The 25,102-nt window shown below is 35.3% G+C and overlaps 1 protein-coding gene across 3 annotated transcripts in view; it reads right to left on the reverse strand.

Moving 5' to 3' along the window:
- Nucleotides 1-23,293, reverse strand: part of GABRA1 (gamma-aminobutyric acid type A receptor subunit alpha1) — a 61,111-nt gene extending 37,818 nt beyond the window's left edge. Inside the window, exons 1-4 of one of the 3 annotated variants that reach the window (XM_045502675.1) lie at nt 23,183-23,293; nt 20,757-20,845; nt 17,216-17,328; nt 2,526-2,593 (exon numbers count right to left, since the gene is read on the reverse strand). In XM_045502675.1, coding sequence (XP_045358631.1) covers nt 2,526-2,593; nt 17,216-17,328; nt 20,757-20,830 — 255 coding nt within the window. In that variant the 5' untranslated portion in view covers nt 20,831-20,845; nt 23,183-23,293. Of the gene's footprint in view, nt 1-2,525; nt 2,594-17,215; nt 17,329-20,756; nt 20,846-23,054; nt 23,143-23,182 lie in introns of those variants that run through there. The other 2 variants (XM_045502684.1, XM_045502693.1) reach the window with 2 other exon arrangements.
- Nucleotides 23,294-25,102: the final 1,809 nt, after the last annotated feature.

The raw sequence follows: 25,102 nt of genomic DNA on the forward strand, positions 1-25,102 counted from the left end.
CCCTTCTATTTAGGGAGGGGAGGAGGAAGAATAATTTAATTTGATGGGTAAATTTGGAAGGAGAAATCAATCTTGTCTATCTCAGCCTCTTCCTGCTCTGCGCTGTCCATAAGACTCATAAATTCAGCTGTTTCTCTATGCTAGAAGTTTTACATAGACAGTCTATGCCTTAACAGAGGGAGGCCAAAGTGCTGCCTGTTAACTAGGTGGTAATCTAGCTGATTCTGATGTTTACTCTCTGAAAACCTACTTTTCTGCAGTTATAAGCCACTCCTGCAGTACCACCGTCATTAGTAATAAAGATGATATTCTCATTTTCCAAACCCCTTACTCTATTACCTTATTTCTAAAAAGGCTCAGAACTCACATAGGAAAGACGGCATTATTTATTGAGTCCCATAAGACTGTATTTTTTTTTAAGACAATATAGACTCCTAAACCTATCACTAAATAAGTAGTAAGTCAACACATACTGCAGCCCAGCGATGCTGATACTGTGAGGGATATGAAACAAATGTGTCTTTATATTTCTTGGCATCACTTGAAGAAAATAAGACATTTATGTAAGAGAAATAACTTTACAAAGTATTGTTATAAATGAGACCAAGAGCTAAGTTGTTATTTTACCATCAGTAAATGTGACTAGAATGCAGAAAGGGAAACTTAATCCATTATTGGATTGGTAAAAAAAAGTTTTCATTAATCTTTTAGGTTTTGATTTGGGCCTTTATAGAAACATAGGATTTAGATGGGTACAAAATAGAGGGAATTTCCATGAAGGGTACATGGCATGATAAGGAGTTCAGAGGCAAAAATAGTAACTATTATTTATTGAGCACTGTCTATGAACACTTTATATAGGTCATTTAAAATTCCTAACTATCTTATAAGGATGGGCAATTACAATAGTATACCCATTTTAGTACTTTGAGGCTTACTCACTTACCAAGGTTATATTGGTAGTGGTAAGATTTGAATTCAGCCAGCCTGAATCCTAGGCAAGTTCACTCACCCCCTCAGTGGTGTTGCCTCACAGAAAGTAGTATGTAAGCAAATAACTAAAATAGTCAACATTAGGAACAAGAGAGGATGAGTAGTGGTATCATCTATGGACTGTATGAAATACAGGCAGAGAAGTTTAAATCTGACCTTAAATCTGACTGGGATCTTTTAAATGTTCTTAATTAGAGTAGTAGCATTAGAGAATAGTGTTGTAAGACAGAATTCCAACATGGGAGAATCACAAGACTTTCTCAGAGAGTGATCAGTTTAGCAAAAACTATTGTAGAACACAACATTTCAATAAAGTGCTCTACAAACCAACCACTGTAATAAGTTGCCAAAGGAATAAATCCACAATTGTGGATACTTTTATATCTCTATTTCTTGCATAGTAATAATGGCTGACATTTGTTGAGTGCTTCCTATAGGCAAGATTTTTTTAAGTGCTTGTCATGTATGAATTCATTTAATATTTGTGATAACCCCATGAGGTATTATGATTACTCCCATCTTACATGTAAAGAAACTGAGGCAAAGAGATATTAAGGAAATTCCAAGAATACAACAATATAAAATATAAGTGCAGAAGCTGGAATTATAAACCCAGGCAGCGTTCTGGTTGAGAAATCTGTACTCTTATCTACTACTCTGTTGTCTCTTTTATGTTCTGCTGACTCTAATTGCCATGGTTGGTATATTTCTTAACCTGTGTTAAGATCTAACATATGTAATTATCCTGAGCCAGCACTCCCCAGTGTTTGACTCACAGAGTACTAGGTCCACAGAATGTCAACAGGTATCATATAAAAGGTTTTAGGCAAATATGATTGGAAAAACACTAGCTTGAATGTAGTTAAACAGGTTTCCTTACCTCAGGATTTATCAGAGCTTTTACCCTGCCAAACTGTGAGCTTCCACACTTTGGGAAATGCTGGTCTAAATTGATACTTTCTGTAATTTTTATTCTGAATCATCTGAACTACTCTGGAATGAGAGGACTTTTATGTAAAGATGGTGTCAACAAAAAGGCATTTCAAAAATGATATTCAACAAATAGATCTTTGAAAAATTCATAACAATATGTCTTCATGACTTCTTTATGATTTTTTTGGCTTCTATAGTTCACAAATATTACATAACATCCTGAGAGCTCTACTGATTTACCAATTCCCATCAGACAGAAGAGATATCCATGTTAATTTATTGGGTTGGGAAAAGAAAGAACAGGTATGTATTAGTTTTATTTTCCTTCTTGGTAATAATTTAATGAATGTCTTTTGCAGTGAAGTTAAACATTTCCCTCCAGTGTGTTTTATTTTAACTATTTCTCTGACTAATATATTCCTATTATGCTAATATTATACATTATATGTAAGTATATATTACATATTACACTTATGGAAAGACACAAAGATACAGCCAAGCTATTTGAAGTTATTGTCGACATACTTGGTCTGTACTTTTCTTTCCAAAGTTAAATTTAGAAAATATACCAAGAAAACCAAAAATGTAGTGTCACTTACCATATCATGGTCTGAAACAGGGCCGAAACTGGTGACGAAGATGTCAGTCTTCACTTCAGTTACACGCTCTGATGAAGCAGGAAATTAGGACAGTGAATGTCCATCAATAGTCCTTATTAGATCTCACCACCACATACTCACACCCAAATGGGAAATTTATTGGCTTTGATTAGCTATTTCTAAAATTGGTCCACTGTGTAGTCCTGATAATTTGCTGCTTACACATGAAATTTCACAGTTAATATTTTTCAATGGAGAATGCAGCCCAAATATGCCACTTTGGGAGGCAGACTCTATGGAGGAGTCAGCGGCTGCTTAATGAATTCTTCAGTAATAGACACACTTTCCTAAATGATACCAAGCCATTTCACATTGTCATAACAACATTAGCATATGGGTATGATTTCAGCTTAAACATTCTTACAGAGCTCACCAGATCCTCCAGGTATTTAGGATACTCTTGGGAAGTATATAGTATACTGCAGCAAGCTTTATTAACTCTTTAAGGACTCAAGGGTATGTTTTACAAATGACTGCTTGCTGGCACTAAATCATAACTGAAATATCCAAATTACTCCCTGGGAAAAATCTGACAACCTATACAAATATTTTCAATTTTGAGGATAAGAAGGACATAAAGGCACAGAAAAAGTACCTTTAATAGATTCCATTTCAAGTTCAATGTGGTTTTATTTTATTAATCTCTGAGGCATATATATCAACCAACAAAACATATTTATTGTAGTTAGGTGACAACTCAACACAGACATTTTGAAGGAAATAGTAACCCCTCCCCCCAAAAATTGAAAAATGTTGCTTTCATATAAGGACACAATTTGTTTGAGGTGAGAATGAAAAAGGTGGCTTTGTCATTTTCAACTGTAGCTCTGAGAACTAATGGCCCAGTATCTTAAGCTACTCATTTTATTTATCAGGACATTTGTATCTCAAAGGTAGGACATTAAGAAGGTGATCTGATATATGCAATAATGAATTCTTTTGAAAATCAAGAATTTTATCTTTGAGCAAGTCACTTGCAAACAGTAAATACTTTCAGTATAAATTTCTCTCAAGAAGGTCTTATTATATACTACACATAATGTGTACCACAAATTATAATCTAAGTTGGAGGTACAGATAATCCCTTCAACAACCAATCCAATACTTCTTTTTTTTTCCTTTCTATGCTTTTTTTTTTTTTTTTTTTTTTTTTTTTTTTTTTTGGCTAACAATTTTCTTGGCTCCAAAATGCTTAAATGAACCCCTTGATGTAAGAATTATCTGGGATTTACCCTATAAAACTTCAAAATGGAGGACATAGTTTGAGACAAAGAAAATAGAGCTATGTATTTAGAACTTATTTCCAACATCAGTGTTAACATTCTACAGCAAGTGTTCCACTTGTCCTTCACTGTTCCTTCACAGCCATCAGCAACGTCTAAGCTGCAATAATCATTTGCCTCTTCTACCTGCCCCCATCCTCTCCCCTTCTGCAGTTATTTTCCCAGTGCACACATTTCTTTCTTTTTATTGCACTCTCTTTCCATAAGTATTTTTTTATTAATTTTTTTAAATGTTTATTTATTTTGAGACAATGCGAGAGACAGACTGCAAGCAGTGGAGGGGCAGACAGAAGGAGACACAGAATCTGAAGCGGGTTCCAGGCTCTGAGCTGTCAGCCCAGAGCCCCACACAGGGCTTGGACTCGCGAACCATGAGATGATGACCTGGAGCCGAAGTCGGACGCTTAACCGACTGAGCCACTCAGGCGCCCCTCCAAAAGTATTTTTTACTAGACTAATTCTTTTCCTTAGCCTAAACATCTGCTATTTCTTAAGACTCCATCTAGAGCTCATACTTTATTAGAATGTCATGGCCTGACTTCGAATTAAAACAATAATAAAAAGAAAAATGTATGCTATCTATTCACAAAAACTAGAATTTATTTTATTAATTGAGCTCATTTTTGGCCTTTCTCTTTCAGCATTTTCCTTTCTAGTTCAAGCAAAGGAACCATCACTTAGACTTTCTTTGATATGACAAAATATGCACTTACTGTCATGAAAACAATACAAAAAGAAAGACAACATATAATATAGAATTGGGCTTATTTGCATCCTAATTCTTTGAATACCAGGTATGCTCCTTATAGGAAATAATTTTCTTTATTATTTACAGATTAATTTCTTGCAATTAAAAGCACTCCAAATTGTGTGATAAGAGAAAAATTAATGTATGTATTTTCTTTCTACATAAGTCTTGAAATAGTTGGATCATCCTGTTATTTTATTTATTTTTCTAACTGTATGGCTCAACCTAATTTTGTTTCTAAGGCTGAGTTTCGATTCTCTGCAGATTATAAACTGTAAGACTTACAATGAATACCTTATAGATCTGAGAGACATCTGCAGAATTAAAATGATACCCATTCTTTCATTTTTATTTTTGTGGCAGGGATCCACTATTAAATGCATGTTCATTTAGGAAATATATATGAATCCCTGTCTGCACACTTGCAACTGCTTGGCAGTGTGGGGTAGTTTTTTGAACTCCTTTATCACCATTATCTATTTCTTGGGTGCAGGCAGGGCATAATTTCTGCACTTCAAGGTAACTCCCCAAGGTAGCTAGTAGCTTTACAAAAATTGACTTAGCAGATGTTTTAGGAGCAACCAATCTGTTTAATCTAGCATGATAAAGCACTGCAAAGAAGTGAGATACCCACTTTCTAAATATATGGGCCATTTCCCCTTGCAGTTTTAGATTGTTAGTAAATGACGATGCTATATAACTAACAAATTATAAAGACCAAACAGCCTATTTATAAAGATTACTGTAACAATAAAATAGAATGTAAAACATGGTTAAGTTTACATACATTTATTGCCACACATAATTGTTAGTGTGCCACATAGAGGTTAGGCATAAATGCAAAGCAGTTCACACAAATGGCTATAATCACACTTTGAAAGTATATTTCTTTAATCTTTTATCTATCCCTACCCCTAAGTATACTTACCATACCAGTTCATCATCTTCAAGTGCTTCATCTTATTTTCCACTAGCTACCTCCCTCTGATATTTCCCAAAAGTCACCACTGTAATATTCGTAGGTATGTACCCTGACCAAAAGCCCTTACCTCATGCATCCCTCAAATGACCTCACCCTGCACTCTAACCATACAGATATCTTTAAAGAGTTTCTGATTTTTTCTGTCTGTTCATCCTGTTTCTCCTCCAAACATAGTCACAAACCCTAAGGTTAAGGTAGCAAAATTTCCAAGTCCCCAAACTGAAGTTGCCTGGGGGTGGGGGAGGGGCCTGCAGGGACCACTCAACTACTGAATGGAAGAGGTGGGTGATGGCACCAGGCACAATGCAGTGAAATCCAGGAAAACATCTGGACCTTGGGATAAGATTAACTAGAGAAAGGAAACAACACCTTCTGTATTTTCCCCTCTAAAATATTTTCCTTACCGCATACCCAAACAGTTTTCTTTGATTTCTCATTGGCTGTTTGTGATTGTCCAGTTTCCACTGTTTATTATGCATGCCTCTGTAAGATTCATCATGAATATTAGCGTGCCAATGTCTCTAAGATGTCATGTTTTAAATAAATGCGATCAACCTTGTTTAGCCCCGTATTTCCCAAACTTATCAAGGAATGCTGCTCTAAAATGTTACAAAAGCTTTTGGGTAAACATGAAGCCAATAGAATGCATCATGTTGTTTATTTAATTTTTTAAATCTTCATAGTATGTTTGGAAATTTCAAAGAAAAACATAAAAAAAATTAAACTCCCTAGAATACTACCATTCACATAAATCCACTGCTAACATCCTATGTATTCCTTTCCTTCATTTTTCCTTTTCAAATACATACCTAATGATTACCCTCAAACCACATTCTCGTTCAGTTGAGTACAATTTCAGTGACAAGAAATAGGTTCCTTTGACCAAAAGTATGTCTTTCACTCCAGCTCACCAGCAATTTCCTTAGTGATAAGTGAAGTCATTGTTCTTTAAGACAGAAGATTTATAATTCAGAGTGCAAGGGTTCAAGATAGAGGACTGTTATGAATGTACTTTAGCCAAACTGTAAAAAGTGACATGGTTAACTTGCCTGTTTTATATATATATATATATATATATATATATATATATATATATATAAACATATATATATATGTTTTATAGATAGATAGATAAACAATAGATAAATATAATAGATAAATATAAACATATATATATATGTTTTATAGATAGATAGGTAGATAGATAAACAATAGATAAATATAATAGATAAATATAAACATATATATATATGTTTTATAGATAGATAGATAGATAGATAGACAGACATTGCACTGGACTCTTAAAGTATTATTAGAAACATCTAGAAAATACTCAAGGCCTTTCTATGGATCTCATGAGGAAAAGTGAAGATATTTTTATGTTTCCAATATTCTACTTAAGAGCACACAACATGAGTCAGGAACTTCTAATAAAGTTCAGCTGGAATGATTTTACAGCTAGCCAAAGTTAAACATGAATGGACCCCTTATGTAACTAGGAAATTGTCTGAAAATGGAAATCAATTAAAATAACTCAGCTGGAGGAAACGTTCAAAGAGCAGATTAATTAGCAAATAAGTTTTTTAAAGTATATTCTTCACAATAATCTATCTCTGTCCACTGTAAAAAAAAAAAAGATCAACAGTCTTTAAAATTTGTGTAAATTTATATGTATGTTCAAGTGTCAAAGGGATAAATGTGGAATCATGTAAAATGAGATGATGATGATGATGATGATGATGATGATGATGAATACAGTGGTTGGGGATACCTTTTTTTAAATGTTTATTTATTTATTTTGAAAGACAGAGAAAGAGAGAACATGTGCTTGTGAGCAGGAGAGGGGCAGAGAGAGGGGGAGAGAGAGAATCCCAAGCAGGCTCAGCCCTGTCAGTGCAGAGCCTGACATGGGGCTCGATCTCCTGAATGAGAAATCATGACACGGGGCTCGATACCATGAATGTGAAATCATGAAATCAAGAGCTGAAATCAAGAGTCAGGTGTTGGGGCACCAGGGTGGCTCAGTCGGTTAAGTGTCCAACTTTGGCTCAGGTCATAATCTTACAGTTCCTGAGATCAAGCCCCGTGTTGGGTTCTGTGCTGACAGCATGGAGCCTAGAGCCCACTTCAAGTTCTGTGTCTCCCCATCTCTTTGCCCCTCCCCCCAACCCCTGCTCACATTCTGTCTCTCTCTCTCAAAAATAAATAAACATTAAAAAAAAAGTAAAAATAAAAAAAAAAAAAGAGTCAGATGCTTCATCAACTGAGCCACCCAGGTGCCCTGGGGATATCTTAAAATAGTATATCAATCTAAATAAAATTTATAATGATAAGTAAACCAATCAAAATCAGTCTTTAAAGAAGCATAACCTTCAAAGATACACTTTACATACATATATATAAGTATTTTATGTGCTTTATATATATGATTTATATACATTTATATGCTTTATATATATATATACACACACACAGAAATATATATATACACATACACGCACACACACGCACACACACACACACTATATTATATACTCTATAGCTGCTAGATAGCAGTAAATTTGTTTTTACCAGGAATTTCTTACAATGTTGATATCCTGCTGATAAGTATTGAAATAACAGATGTTTTTAAGTGATAATTCAAAAAGATGATTAGTGCTTGAGGCAGAAATGAGAAAAGCAGTGTGGTATAGTAAGAAGTAAGCACATTGGATTAAAAGTCAAAACACTCAGATTTTTACTCTGATTCTCCTGGAGAACAAGCTGTGTGATTGCAGGTACAATACTTTAATCTCTCTGAGCCTGTTTTCTTGCCTTTTCAGTGAAGAAATAATACCTGTACAGTTGACTACATCACACTGGAGTAAGGGTGGAATAATATTTGATGCCAAAAACACTTTGAGATGCGTTTGTTGGGTACATTAATTTAACCAGCAAATGTTTATTGAGCATTTTCTAAATGTCAGGCAGGCACTGTTCCAAGTTATAGTAATATTATGAAAAAAAAGTGTAAGTGTTCCTATTCTGTAGTTTATCTTTTAGTCTTGGGGAAAACATTTTAGATAGATTAGAAACATAGATGGGATAAATAGATGATAGATTAGAAATGTAGATTGGTAGATCGTAGTTATATACAAACACATACACAAATTATACTAATTAGTTTCAGATCATTATACATGCTCTGAAAGAATGACTTTTGAAGAGATAACTTTGAACTGAGACCTCAATAATGAGAAATATTCAAGGATGAGCAGAAAAGGAAAGACAATTAAAGGAGGAGATTTCAGAAAGAACAAGATCTAAGGTGAGAATAAATGTGTGATGTTTAAGAAACAGAAAATCCAATAATATATCTGGAGTCTGGTGATGCTGATGGTCATGGTAAAAGATGACACTCTGGATGCAAGTGGGGCCACGCCTAAAGAGATTTGTGCATTTTACCAAGCAGTTGACCTTTATTCTAATGCAATAAGAAGCCTTTGGGTAATGAGGTGAAATGATGTTACTTGCAGTTTAAGAAGAAAGCTGATGCTGCGTGAATAATGCATTATAAGAGTGTAATAAAGAAAATGGAAGAGGGAATCAACAGTGAAGAATTACAGGTGGTGGTTTATTAGGAATGCCTATCCCAATAATTTATTTAATATGGTACTGGCCATATTTTTCCTGGAAATGCTGTCTGCTGAAGAACTCAGAGTAATAGTCACTAGGCCCTGTTCTGTGGACTTATAACTTATGAGGGAGGTTTATTGCCTCCTTTAAGTTACTTTTTGTCTATTAATTCAGAGAGGCAGTCACTATATGGAGACTAAATGGACTAACATTAGTCATCATAATAAAGTATATCTTAAAACCCCACTTGGAAATAGTCCTGTTTGGAAATTGAAAATATTCTGGGCTCCCTACATAACCATCAGTGTGTACTCTTGGAATGGACAATGTTTCAACTCCTTGCCAATATGCCTGGGGCAACATTTTTGCTCCCTATCCTTCATTTTCATTCCCTAAATTCTTTAGAATAGTTGGCAACTTTCCCTAGCTGATATGTAGAGCTACTTAATTGTGGCTGCCTACAGCCACTATATCTGGATATGGGGTAGAAACTCACATTTCAAGATATCTAATCAATCCCTAATCCTTTCGTGTTTTCAGATTCAAAGTACTCAAATGATACAGGCATCTTCCAGGACAAAAATAAATAAATAAATAAATTTTATTGTGGCAGGGATTAATCTCATTTCCATTGAGAATTTCCCTCCTTTCTTCCTTATATTATAGGCAGTTTTTACTGGGAGAGGGTAACCTTTAGAGAAGAATATGATGGTTGTGCTGGAGAAATGGGTTTCTTTTGGTCTATATTAAGTCTTGAACAAGACTGTATAACCTGTAATAGCTTTGAGGCATCATACTTCCTGTTCGCATGATAGCATTTTAGTTACATGAGACTAAACTATAGCACTCTTGGAGGAATATGACATCCACTTAGGATTTTGTTTTCTCTTAAATTTTCCAAAATGGCAGAGTTTCTCATCTCAGAAACACTACAACATTATTTTTCAAAGAACAAGTTCAGATTCTACCTGAAAAAAAGCACAATCGTCTACAGAAAACATTTTAAAAATATTCTACATTGGTTGTAGAATCAAGATGAGAAATAAAAACTATAAAAATTTCAAAAGTAACTGCACAAAAAATAAACTGCAGCTGTTCACTAATAACTTGATCTTTATAACTTGAGCATAATCTCAGTAGCTACATTTTATCTCAGGAACTTCTTGGCACTGATCAGAAGATGATTTATATACAACAGGAAAAGATGAGAGTAGAAAGTTTCTAAACATGCTACAACATTCCTTTGGGTATCTAGGTTGGATTCATTAGACAAGCTGGCTTCAGGAACTGACTGGAGATCTCAGCCAGGAAAGGTTAAAAGGTGTTCTCTGTTCATTTTAACAATTCCTCTTGGGTTTTTGGTAACTGCTTTTTCTCAAAAATTCAACTGAACTATGGAATGTCTGGATACAGTATTTCTGGGGAAATGGATTACATTATGCCAAAGTCTGAGCATCAGTTTCATACCTCACATTAAAAGCACCCGATGAAACTACAGCAAATTCAGAGAGAAGGATCCCAGAGTCCAATTTCAAAAGACAATACTAAAGACCATTATCTGGCAACGTAAATATAACACCACTACCACCAACAAAAAGTACTGGATGAATCTAACCTTTTAAATTGTTTTGGATATTGTCAGTAACTTAGAATCTTTCTATTCTGTCAAAAGCCACGACATTGTCCTCTTAGTATCTCAGCCTCTTAATTTTTGCAATTCTGGCTGTTTAATATAAATATAAAATGTATGTGTTAGCTTCTGTTGAACATGAATAAAATGGTTGCTTCTGATATCATCATCACACAGGATACAAATAATAATACAAAGAATACAAAGTTGAATTTTGACAAAGAGGTAAACCATACTGCTTTCTCTACCCCCTAATCACCTGAACTTTACAAAGTTACACAAAATTTCACAAAAGTCGATTCGCTTTTTTTCCGGAGCACTTAGTTTTCCACCTTTACTTATTTTGATGCAGAAAGAACCGTAACCAAAGAACCTAAACTAATTCTCCAAGGAGTTAACACCATTTTGCGAGCTGTGCACATATCCAAGCCAGTCACCTTCTTAGTCGGAGACATTTGCATCTTAAAACTGAGATCTCTTGCAATAATTGGGCTAAAAGAAGTCTAAAAGGTCTTATATAGCATAACAAATCCAAAATTGGGAAAATTAGGAAGTTAAGGAGAAAGTTTGCTTTGAAGCATAAGATTGTTTGTTAAATAATTTTGCTAGTGCTTTTAAAAAAGATTACCTTGAGAGAAAAACCCCAATTATATTCCAGTTCCAAATATTCATCTAAATGATATATTCAAGTAAAATATGAGAGAAGTAAATAAATAAAAAACCCAAATCTATAAGACTTATGGAAAAAGGAGAAAATCTTAACTAAATATCTCTTAAGGGTGTAGAAGGGGTAAGTAAAGTACATTATCTACTCATCTAGCTATCTACTTCTCCCATTCACCTAGGTTTGTCACGTGATGAGTATGCATTCACCCTCTTTCCTTTACCATCTTCATCTTTTTGGCTTAATGATGAAGTCTTTGAGAGGCATCCATCACCCTAGATGTTATTCATTGAGGTTAAACCTAAGGCAAAATTAAGAAATTATATTATTTCTAGAAACTACTGTTACAGGGAGGGAGAGAGTCAAAAATGTTCTATAATCCTTTCAAAATGTGCTTCAACCAAGAAAGATATCATTCCTTTGGCACTATCCTTTTTGAGTTCCATTAAAAATGGTTTTACCCTGGGGCACCTGAGTGGCTCAGTCGGTTGAGCAGTTGAGCAGGCCTGCTCTGGAGTTTATTTAGTTCAGGTCATGATCTCACGGTTCTTGGGATGGAGCCCCGAGCTTTGGCTCTGCACTGACGGCACAGAGCATGCTTGAGATTCTCTCTCCCCCTCTCGCTCTGACCTTCCTCTGCTTGTGCTCATTCTTTCTTTCTCTCAAAATAAATAAATAAACTTTAAGAAACGGTTTTACCTTAATCAGTTTTCCAAGCAGTGAAATAAAATTGTTTATAGAAGAAAAGGTCTTTTGTAAGCAAGATGCTTAAGAAGCCTGTGAACAGGAAGAAGGGCAGCCCCTCAGCCTGGTGTTATGTTCCAGACAATAAACTGCAAACATCAGCCCTGCTCACCCTGGGATTTTGTCCTATTATTGATAAAATGTAGCCTATATAGAAGGCTGCGCAAAAGGAAAGGATGTCACTGGAAGGGCATTACCTATCCTTAAACACTGAAACCTCCCTTCAGAATTGAGTTTGGGATCTATGTTTATGGGTTGTTTTTGTCCCCCACCAAGAGTGCAGGGGGAACCAATGTGATAGAGTGGCCAAATTTTAACTCAGACGGTTGCAATTCAGGGGCCGTATCATTTAACGCTTTAGGAAGCTGGAGAAAATTCAGGTTTCATTAATATATTTTAATCATAGTCAATAAGGAGAAACCTTCAGAAGGTGAACTCAGAATGTGTTTGGTTTGGTCCTGATTTAAAGAGAGAAGAGGAATCTTGATTAATCAAGGAACATGTGAGCCTACCAATCTTCATAACACAGATTCCTCTCTTTTACCATCTTCTCTGTGTTCTTCTCCTTTACCTTCTCTATCCCTCTCACGTCCCTCTTCTTATTTTTATTTTATTTACTTATTTACTTATTTACTTACTTATTTATTATTTATTTATTTATTTATTTATGAGAAGCAGGTAGGGGCAGAGGAGAGAGAGAGAGTAAGAAAGAAAATCTTAAGTAGGCTCCTCGCTCAGCTCCTATGTAGGGCTCCATCCCACAACCATGAGATCATGACCTGATCTGAAGTCAAGTGTGGGATGCTTAACTGACTGAGCCACCCAGGCTCCCCTCCTCTCCTTATTTTCAATGCCCAATTTGCTCACCTTTCTTATCTAACCTTTTGTTTCTCATCTTGCCCTTCTTTCTGGCTTTTACCTTCTCCCCTCCCCCAACAATTGTATTCTGTAATGACCAGGCTTTGGGCAAGAGCCTTTCCAAAACATGCTTTAGTCCCTAGTTTAAAGAAGAAACAGCCCTCTATACCTTGCCCTCAAAAAAAGAGATTTTTAAATAAGAATGAATCCCACAATTTCTGACAGTTTTGTTTTGTATTTTCTGGCTACTGATTATTTCAAATTGAGTCTATTTAAAGGTTTCTTCATTAACTTTGTATTTAAAATATGAACATGGCCAAAGGTGCCTGGGTGGCTCAGTAGGATGAGCATCAGACTTCTGGCTAAGGTCATGATCTCACAGTTCCTAGGTTGGAGCTCCATGTCAGGCTGTGTGCTGACAGCTCGAAGCCTGGAGCCTGCTTCAGATTCTGTGTCTCCCTCTGTCTCTGCCCCTCCCTTGCTCATGCTGTGTCTCTCTCTGTCTCTCAAAAAATAAATAAACGTTAAAAATTTGTTTAAAAAATAAAATATAAACATGGCCAACTTATTGTTCTCTTTTGTTCCTGACTAAAGTACATCCTATCATTAGAATTCCACACATTGTATCATTGTATTCCTTTTTATTTCTTCTATTACAGAAAGAAAGAAAGAAAGAAAGAAAGAAAGAAAGAAAGAAAGAAAGAAAGAAAGAAAGAATATCCCTTCCAGGGTATATTTCTTTATGTGATCCTATCATTTTCCCAGGATTGCTCTCTGGGCTCTGAAAAGGTAGACTTTTTAAATAGTGTAACAATATCTGCAAACTGGTTTCTATCATCTAGATGAACCAAGCTACATATTTTGTTGCTTAGTTATTAGATCCACTGTGTGTGTCTCCAAAGAGTATTGCTATACCTTCAGATGGCAGTGTGTTTTTCTGAAAAACAGGTCATGATGAATTTGCACATACAAGAGTTTCTTACATTTGTCTCGAGTCTCAGTTTATTACATTTCTATACCTTTGGAAGATACTCAGAATAAAATATCCCTGCCTTCTGCATATGTTACTCTTCTTATAAAACCAGACTTTTGTCCTAATAGAGAAGAGAGTGGGCCCATTTCTCTTGCTAGAGATTATCTCAATTGTGATCACAAAGCTATTAAGAGGAAACTTTTACTCTCTTAGAAGCTAATGATAATCTTCCAAGTATTTCGTCTACATGGACTTTTCATCAGTGAAAATGGGTAGATAAAGAAGCAAATGGATCATGTGACAATAACAGCAACAAAAGTACACTTTTGCAATGGAGATCTACTGGAATTTATATCATACTTAGCACAAATCTATGGTAAAGAAATGAAATTAAAATAACTACAGAGAAAATGCATTCAATAATTTCAGCTTATAGCATCCAGAAATCATGGGGGTAATGTTTTTCTAATTCTGTAGCTGATTGTGTCTTCGAAAATATCTAAAAACTATGTTTAATATTTTAAGGTGTAGTTTTCTAAAGACAGAGAGACATTTTCAAAATGTACTTTAAAATATTGATGACTCAGGAGATACATGTAATAAACACATACCAGTATATCCCTTATGGCTAAAAACTGCACTCCAAGAAAATTAACAAAAATTAAGTGAGTCAGTATTAAAGTTTCCTCATAACTCTCAAGTTTATCAGATTTAATTACAGTACATTCCAGGATACATAAAATATAAACAGAAGCAAAAATTTGAGCTACTTTTCAAATTGTCTGGTCTATCATATCCTTAAAATCACTGTTTCCAGGAATCATAATTATCAGAAAAGTCATCTTTAATAAATATTAAAGCACATCCATTCTTTTAAATTTTCTTGAGTCCTTGAATTCTCTATTATCATAGCACATTTTATCAATTTCAATTAAAAAGAATATACCTCGACTACATTTGGCTACTATTTCTGTTCTTTAAATACATGTCTATTTTTGTTATTAGGAGGCATTAAATCAGTATTAAAAGTAAATCCTAACAAAGTAGTAATGTTGCAGTGTGAATCAATGTAGTTGTTTCTGTTAACAAATCTACCATTATCTCAGTTCTTGAAAATTAGCTTTTCAACTTATTCTTAGTCTACCTTATATGTCTTCGAGTTCTGTGTCTCTCCAAGACCCAGGTGTGCACATAAGAAGTAGATAAGTGCTCCCTGCTTACACTATATTTGATTAAAGAGTTAACATACACATGTCTATAATAGTTAAGATATATAATTAAATGTCAATGAGCAGTCAGGGCCTATTACTTACACACCAAACAACAATACAACCACACAGCTGATCATTAAAGGTGTGTGTGTGTGTGTGTGTGTGTGTGTGTGTGTGTGTATTGTACAACCACACAGCTGATCATTAAAGGTGTGTGTGTATATATTTAAAAATCCTTTCACAAACTGAAAATTATGCACACCAAGCTGACAGAGGATACTCATATTCATATGTTGAAGTATTACATGGGATTTCCTAAGCCAGAATGAAAACAAAGTTTTCTAGATGCATTATAAAATTCTGCTGATTTAGTAAGGACTGATGTCATGGAGCAGGAAGTAAACGAATCAGATGCATGCCCATTAGTACTTCAGAAAGTCTTTCTTTCTAAAAGTTATATCACTATCCTGTTTTCCTTTTTGTACATTCATCCCCTACCTGCAGTCTTTGTAATTTATTTCAAATTTTATGATTTAAGGACAATTTTCCTGAAGCCAATTGAGATGTTTAGATATACACAAACATTACTGCAATACATCACATACACGGTTATGCACTCCATTTTCTTAACAATACATTTGTTCCTTAAGATTTTTTTTCTAAGAATGTAGAAAAGGAAAACTAGGTGGAATTCACACCTGAAGGAATTTGTACAGCATGTGCAAGAATGAACGTTTGAAATTGACAAGAAAAAACACCTGTTAAGACCTCTGAGATATATTTGAGTTGTGTCTTTGACACAGCAGTTCCTCTTAAACCTCTGAGACACTAAGGGCATTTGGCAGCCTCAAAACAGACCCATGATCCCCATCTATGTGATTACACTATTCAAAATGTTAAAAAAAAAATAGACTCTAAGTGCAGTCTACCATTCAGTTTTAAAATCAAAATTTGCATTCTTAAACTTATTATTTGTATATGTTTGCTATCTAAGTAAAGAAGAGCTGACTTTCTTAATATTGCCACTTAATTGTAATTTAAATATTCCTGTTAAATAGTTGCTAGCAAATGCTTCAGAGAAAGTGTAGCATTAGCTATAGCTGGAAATCATAGATCCTCACCTTCGTTTGCTATGTGACTTTAAACAATAATTTATTTCCTTGCTTCCCTTGTTTTACTCTTAGATCAATATTTTGTTTTGTTTCATTAGTCTTTGTTTAAATAGGATTGGTTAATTATCTTAAAGGTTATTCAAATAAGTGTGTAATAGCTAGCACTATTTACTCTTATTTTTATAAATATTGTATTATTAAGTGCTATTTTCTTCCTAAGTAGAAACTCATTAGTGTAACCAATTAATTGGTAAAGAAAGAAAAATATATTTTTACTACAGAAAATTGAGATTTAAGTTCAAATGCATGGTTAAAAAAATTACCATCTATCACATTCACCTTTTATCCTAGAGTTGGTGCTAATCTAATGTAAAATAGTGGATCAATATGTAATATTCCAAAATAAATGTTTAGAGCATTAGGCTCAGAGATAATCTACTTGAATTCAATGCAAACATAGCAATGCCAACTGAAGTAGATGTAGCCTTTGGGCTGGAAGGGAGAAAATTATCTTCATGTTTCCCCTGGATAATCAAGTCATTGCACAGAAAACATTATGATTGACAAGAAAATGTAACATTTTTAATGTAATTATGAGAAGTTTGTATCTGCCTTTTACTACATATAGGTATGTGCACAGAACTACTTTAGTAAATTGAGTTAACACTGAGCCTTCTATTAAAAATAGGATTAGTCCATTAAACTACATACTGCCATTCTTATTACTCTATCATTTAGAAGGAAAGCAAAGCTTCATTAGTAAATATTTAATACTGTTCTCTAAAATAAAAACACAATAATGTGACCCACCTCCCAATCCTGGTCGCAGACGATTGTCATAACCATCGAGGAGTCGGTCCAAAATCCTGGTGAAGACTGTAGTATTGTCTTTAAGTTCATCTTGTAATGAGGGTTGTCCATAGCTGAAAAAAAAAGCATAAATGCAGGTATTAATCTAAATTATACATTTCTATTAAAACCTTTTTCCAAATAAACCCTTCCCTGGATATTCCTACCTTCTTTTCTATTGAATCTTAATTTGAAAATTCCTTTTGGTAAAGTAAAAAAAAAAAAAAAAAAAGTAAGATTTTAATTTTTACCATTTTTTCATATTTGTTCTCACAGATGGTAAGTTCTTTATTCTATTATTTCTTCTATGTAAGCAAAATAACAGTAAATGTGTTTTGTCTCTTTACATGTATAAATTTCAGCACATATACAATGCTATAATGCATGTTTTCTCTGGGCAAGCAAGAATGTTAATGCATGCTAGGGAGAGAAAAAAAATCTGGCAAACCTCTTCCAAAATTAAAAAAAAAATGTATTTATGAGCTATCAAATTAATAGTTTTGTTTTCATTTAATTAACATGCAGCATTAGTCTAAGATTTCACCTACCAACATAACCTTCCTTCAATCCACTTTATATATATATGTATATATATATATACACATATACATATGTGTATATATATATATACATATATATATATATATTTGTCCTTCTGATGTTCTCTCGGGGTATTTAGATGAGACAAATAGTTAAAACTTGTTTCTTAGGATAATTATAGTTTCAAGTCAGTGTGTAATTTCCATTCCCCTAAGGTTTATGAACCAATTTTTGTGACGTGTCTATTTAAAACTCTAATTGAATTTGTATCATTTCTGTCTTAAAAGTAAAAGATACCTTGAAAAAAATATGTTCCAATATTCTTAATTTATGGTTTAGTAAACTGTAGTGTGGGATTAGATTTTGTTTAAGAAAACACAGCTATTTGTGAGCAGAGCTTAAACTCGAACTCAGTTTTCTTCAACTTTTAGTCTAAAACTTTAATTCTATTCTTCTATCCTGGAGTAATTGTTTCTATTTAAATCTTGTCATTTGCAAGTATAGTTCCTACCCCTTACCATTAATCTTTGAGTTTCAACCACATAGTGACCACAGTTCAAATATTGTGTATTTCTTATATTAATCACATTATCATTTTTGCTCATTGAATCATATTCTATGTAATGATTAGGATGACACCTCCAAAAGCCTTTGAGAGAAGAGTTTTCTATCTTAGGGTGGATCACACTCACTGATATATTTCAATAATAGCTCTGACCTTGAGTACAAGAAAAACGAGTTCAGAATGTAAACTAAGAAACACCACAAAAATATCACTTTCATGCTTTCAACTTAATATGCTTTCAGCTTCACTCTTGTGTGTTTATATTACTGCTCAATGTAAAAAATTAGTAACTGAAACCAGGATACACTTATTTGACCAGAACAAGAAATATAATCAAAGTAACATTTCAAAAACAAAGACTATTTTTTAAAAGGTAATTAATTTTACATTGGCAAAATTCAATGGACATTTTTCTGATAAAATTTGAATTTAATAAAGCTATTAAAACTAAAAGCTCTTCATGATATTAAATATATGAAATGTACCTCTATGAAACAATTTTTCATTCTCCTAAATTCAACATTATACCATATAGATTGAGAGTTTACTCTCCTTTGGCAAAATTAAACATCTTACTAGTTTTTTAAATCAAATTTTTACTGAGCTCTGTGTCTTCCAGGGTGTCTCATTAGTAGATAACACCAATAAAGCAAAAATAGTTGTCTGAATGCAATTATTTATAAAAACTCGTCACAAAACGAACTGCCATGTATGCATCTTTCAAGGATATTGGAAGGTCATCTTGATAAAGGTGGAAAAGAAATGCTAGTACACTTTAAGTTGTGAGGAAGGCCTGATCAAGGGGTCTAAGGAAGAAAGCATGAAATATGAAGGGGGAAATATGAGATGGGGTGACGTGACAGAGCACAATTAGATTGTTGATAGGATTCCTAGAATATGCGGTTGTCTATTACCTTTTCCTGCATTTTCTTTGTGTTCAAGCTTATATCAAATTCAGGAAATGTTTTTATTTCTGGTTTTATCTTACAAATGCCATTTCCAGCAATTGTATTCATTGTCATACAAAAGCCAAAAGAGACTTTCCTTCCCTCCCAGAAAACTAGTTCTGCTATCCCAACTGGAATAGTAATCTTTATTTCATGGGATTTTTCTAATCAGGTTATTCTTTTATCTCTACTTCTAATTTACCATGTCCAGTTGTAATTGTCAGAAAATAACCCCAGGATAAAGAACAAGATTATGTATTGCTCTTAAACACCTATGCCAATGTAAGGTTTCCTAAACTGAAAATATAATTCAAAAAGAAATGTCAGTTACAGTACCTGATTTTGATTCCCTATGAACCACTATATAATAAAACGCTGTGCACTAACTCCATCTACAGGTCATTACAATAGTAACACTTCTTATAATTTTTCAAAAGCAATGAATAACATTTAACTCCTCAGATTAAGAGTATCTGGTTATAGTGAATCTCCTCATTATCTGGTAAGTCATTATTTACCATACACAATAGCAGAAAATAGACAACTTCCCAACTCAAAAAATCCTCCTAAATTCATATCTTTCCAGCTAGTGCTTCTCTCCACCTTAATTCATGAGAGCTCACTTTCCATTACATTTTGAAGAACGTTAGGTGTTTATAATACGTCTAAAACGTTCTTATGGGCCATAGGAGTAGACTATGCAAGAAATATAAAAGCAGATAAAGAAAAATCTTTAGTTCTTCTTGGTTCTTTGGTCATTTATATCATTGCTTCTATAATGTGTTTATATGCTTGATTTGATCATTAGTAAATATTTTGAATATGGTTAAGCACATTATTAAATTTTTATCGTAACTCATCTCCATAGCAGTTACGCTTAAATGGGAAAGTTCAATTTTACTTAATGTTCTCAAATAGTTGTTTGGCATATTCTACCTCAATCGATTACACAAATAATGGTTTCAAAACAATATGCACATGCATTTATAGAGACGTATGACTTTCAAATTACAAATATTATTTTAAACTTCCCACTTTCATATGGTCACAAGTTACTCTATGATCTTTACAACTGGCTAGAAATTTTCTTGTTGGAAAATCAACTCACATAGTACACAGACGTTAATTGGAGTAACTTTTTCTATGAATTAGGAAACAACTTATTTTGTTCAGTTACAACTGAACAGTAAAAAGTTCAATTTAAGATTTAAATGTTGAATGAATACATTCCTTTAACAAAAGCGTGTTAAGTGTATTCTAACTATCACGCAAATAAGATGATTATTTTTTCATACTGCTCTTCTTTATTCTTAGTTGGAATTTTATTGCAGTTAAGTTTTTTTGGATTCCCTTAGTCATGAATTCATCCAAGGACAATTTTCTTCCCCCTGAAAGAATAAACAAAAAGTTACAGAAATTCTCATGCAGATTTAAAATAAAGTGCCCCCACCTTCTTCCAGTCAATGTGCTCAGAAGGAGGGTCCAGGCCCAAAGATAGTCAGAGAGACCCGGACTTTTCTTCATCGCGGGCTTGTGCAGCTGAAAAGTAGAACAAGTAGAGATCAATGTCTCTTGCAAGAAACATCAGGTTATAACCACTAGGGCTGACTGAGGCAGTTCAGATGAATGCTTTGAAGTCAGGAAATGACCTCACTGGGATATGACACCTCATTGGAAGCAATGGAAACCTGGACCATCCATTCTCCACTTTCCCTTCCATTTCTCCATTCAGAAATATATCAGTGCCTTAATTTCTCCTGTAAAAGAATACAAGTTGAAATCTTTTCAGGTGACAATACTGCTCAACATGAAAACTGTGAGTTTTTTTTTCCTCCAGGTTTTATATTTCTAATATAGTTTGAATTACTCTCTTCTTGTTGTTTATCATTTGAGAATATTGACCTTTCTGATTTGAGTTTCCACGCCTGAACTGTGCATTGAAATTTGTAAGCTGGTGTCTATAATGGGGAGAACATGCTTAGGAGCTGAAATGGGGTTGGTTAATATGCTTCAATGACTGACTTCATCTTTGAATTCTGGATTTACCTTGGTTTCAGAAGCAACTGTATTTATCTTAAAAAAAAACAACAACAACATAAGAAACACACTGTTGAATGCTGAAGTCGTGCTTATATTCTCTGCCTATGATTGCCTTGTTAAATACGCTCACTAATGCTTCTGTGAGGCTAAAGGACACACTTTACAGTCAAGCCATGTGCTAATCTCTCTCATACACACAAACCACACTCACATAAATGCATACAAACATGCCCACACATATCTTTTAAGCCCTCTTGAATTCTGCCAGGTTGCTGCTAGAAAATGTTTCATCTCAGACAGATGGGAGCTAGAGTGCTTTGCTTTGCATGAATAAGGGAATCTTTTTTTCCCTCTTAGGTAAAGTGCAATCAATCACCATCTGATTGTCGAATTTTAGACTTGATAGTGGGATGCTGGAGGAAAGGAGGAGTATGGAAAGCTTAGAGAATTTTGAAAAACTAGGACCTATTTGTGGAGACGATTTTTAAAAATCAGTGCACTACCTGGGTAAGAGCAGATGTGGCAACACTTTATTTAATTTGCTACAATTAATGGCAGCTATAACATGAAAAATGTTAGAGGTATTTATTAGCCCTTCCCTGAATCTATACTCCTTAGTACCGTGAGTGATTAACGGATTGCATGTCTTTTAAAGCATGTTTTTTATTAAGCACTGTATAGTTTAATGTGGTATGCCTTTAAGTACATCTACACAAATGCTTTCCACACTCTTGGGGATCATTTATATCAGTAAAAACCATTACAAACAGGCATGTAAGCAATGAAACATAATTAATGTGTTTAGAGTGAAATGGTCTAGATCTAGAGATAAGAGCTGTGAGCTTCATAGTTTCTACTTAATTTAGTCACTGATTTTGGCACAGATGACAAGAATTATTGGATAAATATCATTATGTTAAAATATTGCATCTAAATTGCACAGTTATAATTCATTCTTGCATTAATCTTCAACATTTGTTATGAAGGAAAAACAATTTCTCTTATCCATTAATAATTGTTGGCCTTTGTAAAAAAAAAAAAAAAAAAAAAAAAGGTGATTCCTGAAGGGGTAAATGAAACAAAACAAATCCCAAGGCATGGTACCATAGCTTTTTGTCCTCCTCTGGCATTTTAAAGAGAAAAACAAACCTATCATGGCACTTGAGTTGTTGAGTAAGAAAGTTTCTTGCAAATACAAACATAATAGTTTTAAAGAAATGCTAAGCTGCCTCCTTACCCTTTTCCACCTTCAACCTCCCCCCTGCCAAACACACACCCTCCAAACACCTATATCCCGCACCACCCATATCAAATGATAAGTTGAGTTTTTTATGTTCAGAACCAGAGAGACCCCTACACCAGAGGGCATTTTAGCAGCGTCCACTGGAAAGGAGAAAAGAGGCATTTTTGCAGCCAGAATGAGAAAGTGCCTTCCCAAGGATGGAACATTAACACAGGTTTTCTGTCCCAGCATCTTAACTTTAAACGATGCCCCCCAAAGCCCCTCCCCACCTCATCCCAGCTCCCTCTTGAAAAAAAAAAAAAAATCAAAACAACATGTCACCACCCACCCCGCGGAATAAATTCATATCTGCCTAAGAAAAGAAGGAAAGACAAGAAGAGGTACGGGGAGGTGGGGGGGGGGGGGAATAATGCTTCTATATCGCTGCGGTTTTCACCCTGAAAGAAAAACATTCGTTGTTTCTACCTGCTATGGGATCAGGCTCTTGTCCTGTTCCCTCTTTCTCTTTTTTTTTTTCTCTAGCATTCCCGTCTCTCCAGCTAGGAAAAGCCACGTTCAAGGCTGTGCGTGTAGCGGTCCGAAGCCGCACTTACCTCGGGCCCCCTCTGGGCACAGGATCGCTCAAGACCCGGGAAAAGTGTGCGAGAGAAAATCGCGGAGAACCTGGAGCCAGCGCGAGTCCGCGAGTCCCGGCGCGCCGGGAGCGGAGGGGCGTCCTCGCTCTGCCTCTCACTCACTCGGTCTGAGCCATCATGGACTCTGCGTGCTCCTTTGCTGAAGATTTCACACCCAAATTTGCTTCCCAGTATCCGATCTGCAGCTATACAACAAAAGATTTCTCTTTACCAAGACAGTAGTAATACGTCCCAGGGCAAACCGGATGTGAAATAGGCGGTGACTTCATGCCAGAGAGATTTTATTTTAGAAAGGAAGGTGGTACCAGCCTCTGGATCTGGAGACCAATCCGCCCATTTTTTATATGCAGCACAATTTAACTTGCATCGCTCTGGCCCTAATCCCCTTCTCTCTGGCTGCAGACTCAAATCCTTCCACAATCTGCTGCAAGCTTTCCCTTTTTTTGTGGGGAGTAGAGATGAGGGAGGAAAGGGTAGCAAGGGTGAGAGGCATAGGGACTCCACTCAGTACCTTTTCACACTTCCAATTCATGAACACTCTTTTAAGGTGTGCCCATCAAAAAAAAAAAAAAAAAAAAAGAAAGAAAAAGAAAAAAAAAGACAGCTGATAAGTATAACTAGTCCAGCTTTGATCAAAGATTCAACCACTGCATGCACATGAATGAGTGCAGGGAGCTAGCTGCAGGGTTGCACATGTGGAGAGCCGCTGTCCTCTCGCCTGCCTCCCTCGCACGCACTCCCACACACATGTCTGAGTCCCTGTGTCTTGCAGAGTCACGAATGATGAGGGATGGCGGGGAAGAGTTCTGGCCAGTAGGGAATTGGCCACCGGGCTTCTCGAGGCTTTCGCACTTTCACAGGTTGTGAGCGCTGTCCACCCCACCTTCGTCTGTAGCTTAGAAGACAGCAAGAAACGCGCTCCGGAACCGGGTTTTCAACCTCTGGAGGCAACTGTTTGCCTGTTTACGTTATGTAGGAGAAAACACAAGCTCCTTTAAATAAGAATTGTGCTGGGTTCCCGGGGCGAGGAGTATTTAACTTTAAATAAATCACCCAGATCATTTCTAGGTTTGAGAGTCATATCTCCATTTCCGGAATCATTGCCTTGCCTCGAACTCCATCATTCTCCGGATTGGGAAAATGGGAGAGGGGGAGGAGAGAAAATTAACAAGATTTTCAAAAGTCAGGACAAAACCGTCTTCTATTTTTTTTAAATTAATTAATTTTTTCCCTCTGCCCTCTTCTATTACCCTCCCTGGTGGCTCTCCACCCACGAGTAATTATACACTTAGGGAAGGAGGGTGTGTTCCAACATCAGTCTAACTAAATCTCCAAGGAACTAGGGGCGACTGTAGTTCTCTCTTCGGATTTTGTGAATGGGTGTTTGTAGCAGAGAGGAGATGGGTACTGTCTTCCTGGGAGTGCTTTCTGAAATGATCTGAAACTCTGGGAGCTGTCCCTTCAGCACTTGCACACGACTAGGTAGGAGGTGCTGAAATGGTGGGGTGCCTCCATGTAATGCTTCTGGTGAGTAAGGTCCGAACTTTGATGAGCTGCCTAATCATTTTGTCCAAGAAGACTTCTAGCAGGGGAGACGTTTTGGATAGGGGCGGAGCTTGGACAAGTGAAATAAAAAACCTAAATGGTCAGTCTATACCACTCACGGCTTTATGATGCTACAAACGTTCCTTGACCCTGTGCTGCAATACAATCAGCTTACATAGTTACAACTTAAGACAGGTGATTGAGATGATCAGGAATATAAAATTGAAGACCACCTTCCGCAACCGGCTTTGTTATCTTGAGTTTTGAACGGGAAATGTTACTGGGAAATGATTTTAGAAATAAATCTTTAAGGAAGAGAAATTTGAAAATCAT

The sequence above is a fragment of the Leopardus geoffroyi genome, chromosome A1 (assembly GCF_018350155.1).
Source record: "Leopardus geoffroyi isolate Oge1 chromosome A1, O.geoffroyi_Oge1_pat1.0, whole genome shotgun sequence".
NCBI classification, from domain to species: domain Eukaryota; kingdom Metazoa; phylum Chordata; class Mammalia; order Carnivora; family Felidae; genus Leopardus; species Leopardus geoffroyi.